At 46.1% G+C, this 4,308-nt stretch overlaps 2 protein-coding genes across 3 annotated transcripts in view; one reads left to right on the top strand and one right to left on the bottom strand.

Annotated features, from left to right (window-relative positions):
- Positions 1–1,498: 1,498 nt before the first annotated feature.
- On the top strand, positions 1,499–3,259 carry bbip1 (BBSome interacting protein 1). The gene is made up of 3 exons (XM_079337965.1): positions 1,499–1,604; positions 2,709–2,781; positions 2,858–3,259. Exons 2-3 carry the CDS (start codon positions 2,736–2,738, stop codon positions 3,013–3,015), a joined length of 204 nt encoding a protein of 67 aa, XP_079194091.1. The 5' UTR covers positions 1,499–1,604; positions 2,709–2,735; the 3' UTR covers positions 3,016–3,259.
- Positions 3,260–4,237: 978 nt separating this feature from the next.
- pdcd4b (programmed cell death 4b) overlaps positions 4,238–4,308 on the bottom strand; it is a 5,567-nt gene continuing 5,496 nt past the window's right edge. For both annotated transcript variants that reach the window (XM_079338476.1, XM_079338475.1), the window contains exon 12: positions 4,238–4,308. This exon is cut by the window's right edge and continues 311 nt beyond it. The gene's annotated coding sequence lies outside the window, so the exon portion shown is untranslated.

Below are 4,308 nucleotides of genomic sequence, written 5' to 3' on the forward strand. Positions count from 1 at the left end.
ACTTACTCCAGAATCCATCGAGACGTCTTTTTTCTTTCAGTTCTTACTTGGTGTTGTTTTCAACCTCCACTCACTGGTCCCACTGGTCCCACTGGGGTCACTGGTGTTGCTCGAATCACCGCGTTGAGATTAGAGACTTATGCTCTTGGAAGTGGTCTTCTTTAGTCTCTCCGTTGAAGGTGATGATGAGTGTGGCTTCATGGATAATCCCACCTTTAATCCCTTTTTCAAGTAGTTTTGCTCGAACGTCTTGGAACTGGGTTCTTCTTCAGATCTGGGAACATCCTCACTCCCATTCCTGGAAAAATTCATACATTCCCTCCTCATTGGCTGTTTTTAAAATAGCTTCCCTCACTGAATATCTGACCCCAGATTTCTTGGAAATTTCCACGTCAGGAATCACATTTTGAGTTTCTATCTTTGAAAACCTTTAAAGAAGGATGTCAGGAAATCTTCCACCAGTATAAATAAACTTAGACTCAACTTTCTGCTGTGTAGTGAGACCAAGATCAGTCCGTCTTTCAAGGGAAGTTTGGTCTAGACTACAACAAAACTCAGAGACAAAACCAAGACCAGAGAGCTCCGAGACAAAACCAAGACCAGAGAGCTCAGAGACAAAACCAAGACCAGAGAGCTCCGAGACAAAACCAAGACCAGAGAGCTCCGAGACAAAACCAAGACCAGAGAGCTCCGAGACAAAACCAAGACCAGAGAGCTCAGAGACAAAACCAAGACCAGAGAGCTCAGAGACAAAACCAAGACCAGAGAGCTCAGAGACAAAACCAAGACCAGAGAGCTCAGAGACAGAACCAAGACCAGAGAGCTCAGAGACAGAACCAAGACCAGAGAGCTCAGAGACAGAACCACGACCAGAGAGCTCTGAGACAAAACCAAGGCCAGAGAGCGCAGAGACAGAACCAAGACCAGAGAGCTCAGAGACAGAACCACGACCAGAGAGCTCAGAGACAGAACCAAGACCAGAGAGCTCTGAGACAAAACCAAGGCCAGAGAGCGCAGAGACAGAACCAAGACCAGAGAGCTCAGAGACAGAACCAAGACCAGAGAGCTCAGAGACAGAACCAAGACCAGAGAGCTCAGAGACAGAACCAAGACCAGAGAGCTCAGAGACAGAACCAAGACCAGAGAGCTCAGAGACAGAACCAAGACATTTCGGGAGACCAAGACAGATTTTGAGTTCTACAACATTAATATGAACTAAAGTGAGAAATAAACTATAATTAACTTTATGTTATTGCTGATAGCTTTAAATCTGTCGTGTTCATTGTTTCTCTCTCTCTCTCCAAGCGCAGCAGACTTTCTGGACAGCTGTCCATCATGAGTCTGGTTCTCTGTCCAATAAAGACACAAAAAATAAATAAATAAACCTCTAAAGTATTTTATTTTGTAATTGTTTCATGTGTTTACGTCTCTTCAGGTCATGTAAAGAGATCCACACTTTTATCCCGCAGACAAATGTACAACCCCAGAGCCGCCACCAGGTGTCACTGCAGCGCTGATTAAAACCAAAGAGAAGAAGAAGTGTCACGTGATTCTCCCGGAAGTGTTGGCCTGGCAACCGCTGTAATCCTCTCACTGGGATAAAGGTAAAACATCTCACTCTGGATGTATTTAATCTTTATTTTTCTGTTTCTCCTGAGACGACAGTAAAACATTTTTCAGCCTGTTTTGTGTTTTTATCGGTTGCTAGGCAGATTACGTTTGTTGCTATGTCGTGTTAGCTTTGTGCTAAATCTGGCTAACTGATATAAATCAGTAAATTCATCATCTCTTTGTTTAAATATTCCTGCAGTGTCGAGATTTAGTAGAAATATGTCAAATGTTTTTAAATCTAAATGTAGAAAAAGTAAAATGTTAAACCAATCAAATGTATATCTTTAAATTATCATAAATATAATCTGATAGATTATAAACTAAACTTTTATTATAAACCTCTAAAAGTCTAAAATGTGGTTTAATTAATTAAACTATGTAAACGATGTTCATGATTTTATTTAAGACATAAGTTTGGGTCAAGAAAAAGATTTCCACAGGAGTTAGTATCTTTGGGTCAAAGGTCATATTTAAGTACTCTCAGCTTGAGACGTTTCAAAATAAAAGCCTAAAAGTTATTTTAGTTTTAAGTCTCAAACATGCTCCAGACTAACTTTTCTCTCCGTCTCAGAAACTTCTAGAAGTCAACTTGAAGCATCTCAAAATCCCAATGTTGCTTATTGTCATCTGTGATTATAAGTTTGATTTTGTTATAGAGCCTTGAATAGTCTAATACAGTATATGAACAACACATTAATATCAGGTACATTGATTATTGACAGGCACGTTGGCTGTATTGGTTAGAAGGTCTGGAAAGCTTATTTTGTGTCGTGACTGACAGACGGGGGATTCACTAAAGACAAAGACGACAGCTGACAGATTTAAAAGATGTCATTACAAACTTCATGTTGGCACATAAAGAAATCTACCACAATAACATCAATAATTATATTTAGTATTGAAATGTTTTTGAGATTTCTCTCTTATGTTGTTGTTGAAGTTATAGAAACCACGACACCGGTTTGAAACATGCAATTAAAAAATGTGAATCGTGATTACAGATGACAGGTGTGATATTCATGTGTGCTTCAGGTGCACCTGTCAATCACCACCTGACACGTTCACGCCTTGTTTTACACCTCTCTCTCTCTCTGCAGACGTTCAGCGAGCAGATCGAAGACGCGATGCCAGAGGTGAAGTCGATCATCCGAGAGGTTCTGCCCAAACAAGGTTTGGATCTGAGCTGTGTGTGGAGCGCGACAGTGCAGGACGAGACGCTGGTTTAACGTGAGGATTTGTATTTCAGGGCAGCTCTCCATGGAAGACGTCCCCACCATGGTGCTGTGCAAGCCCAAGCTGCTCCCACTCAAGTCGGTCACCCTGGAGAAGTTGGAGAAGATGCAGATGGAGGCGCAGGAGGCGGTGAGGCAGCAGGAGCTGGCAGGGAGGGAGCAGTCCCAGTAAACCTCCTCCTCTAAAGATCACACCTGTAGCACGTCTTCCTCTTCATACTGTGTTACTGCAGACGTGTGTGTGTGTGTGTGTGTGTGTGTGTGTGTGTGTGTGTGTGTGTGTGTGTGTGTGTGTGTGTGTGTGTGTGTGTGTGTGTTCACCTTCAGATTATTCAACTGTGATTTCATGAATAGAAAAGCTTTGCTTCGTATGTCTGCTGCAGATAAAATAAATAAACGCTTATTAAGCTCCCTGACTGTTTGTTGTTCCTGCACGCATGTCCGCTCTGCAGGGTCACGTCTGCTCTGCAGGGTCACGTCCGCTCTGCAGGGTCACGTCCGCTCTGCAGGGTCACGTCTGCTCTGCAGGGTCACGTCCGCTCTGCAGGGTCACGTCCGCTCTGCAGGGTCACGTCCGCTCTGCAGGGTCACGTCCGCTCTGCAGGGTCACGTCCGCTCTGCAGGGTCACGTCCGCTCTGCAGGGTCACGTCCGCTCTGCAGGGTCACGTCCGCTCTGCAGGGTCACGTCCGCTCTGCAGGGTCACGTCTGCTCTGCAGGGTCACGTCTGCTCTGCAGGGTCACGTCCGGGTCACGTCTGCTCTGCATGGTCACGTCTGCTCTGCAGGGTCACGTCCACTCTGCAGGGTCACGTCCGCTCTGCAGGGTCACGTCTGCTCTGCAGGGTCACGTCTGCTCTGCAGGGTCACGTCCACTCTGCAGGGTCACGTCCACTCTGCAGGGTCACGTCCACTCTGCAGGGTCACGTCCGCTCTGCAGGGTCACGTCCGCTCTGCAGGGTCACGTCCGCTCTGCAGGGTCACGTCCGCTCTGCAGGGTCACGTCCACTCTGCAGGGTCACGTCCACTCTGCAGGGTCACGTCCACTCTGCAGGGTCACGTCCGCTCTGCAGGGTCACGTCCGCTCTGCAGGGTCACGTCCGCTCTGCAGGGTCACGTCCGCTCTGCAGGGTCACGTGACTCTCGTCTTGACGTTACTCGGATGACGGCGGGCTAATAATATAATATTCCTCCTCATCATGAAACATCAGAGAGTCATCTTAGACATAACGTGCTTTAAAGGTCGACTGTTGTCCTGCGAAGGTCACATGGACAGATTAGACTTCCTCTTCCGGGTGGCGAGCTCTTCTGTGAACCGCTCACGGTCCACATGTGGAGAACCTGAGAGTTTGAACGCTGTGTCACACGTTTGGAAGAAAAGAGCAGAAACAGCAGCTGGTCCTTTATTGGTTTATTTTAGATCCTTTTATAAAGCGGTCCTCTCTGTACAAACACTGCGCTCTACAA

The sequence above is a fragment of the Symphodus melops genome (genome assembly GCF_947650265.1).
Source record: "Symphodus melops genome assembly, chromosome: 2".
Taxonomy (NCBI): Eukaryota; Metazoa; Chordata; class Actinopteri; order Labriformes; family Labridae; genus Symphodus; species Symphodus melops.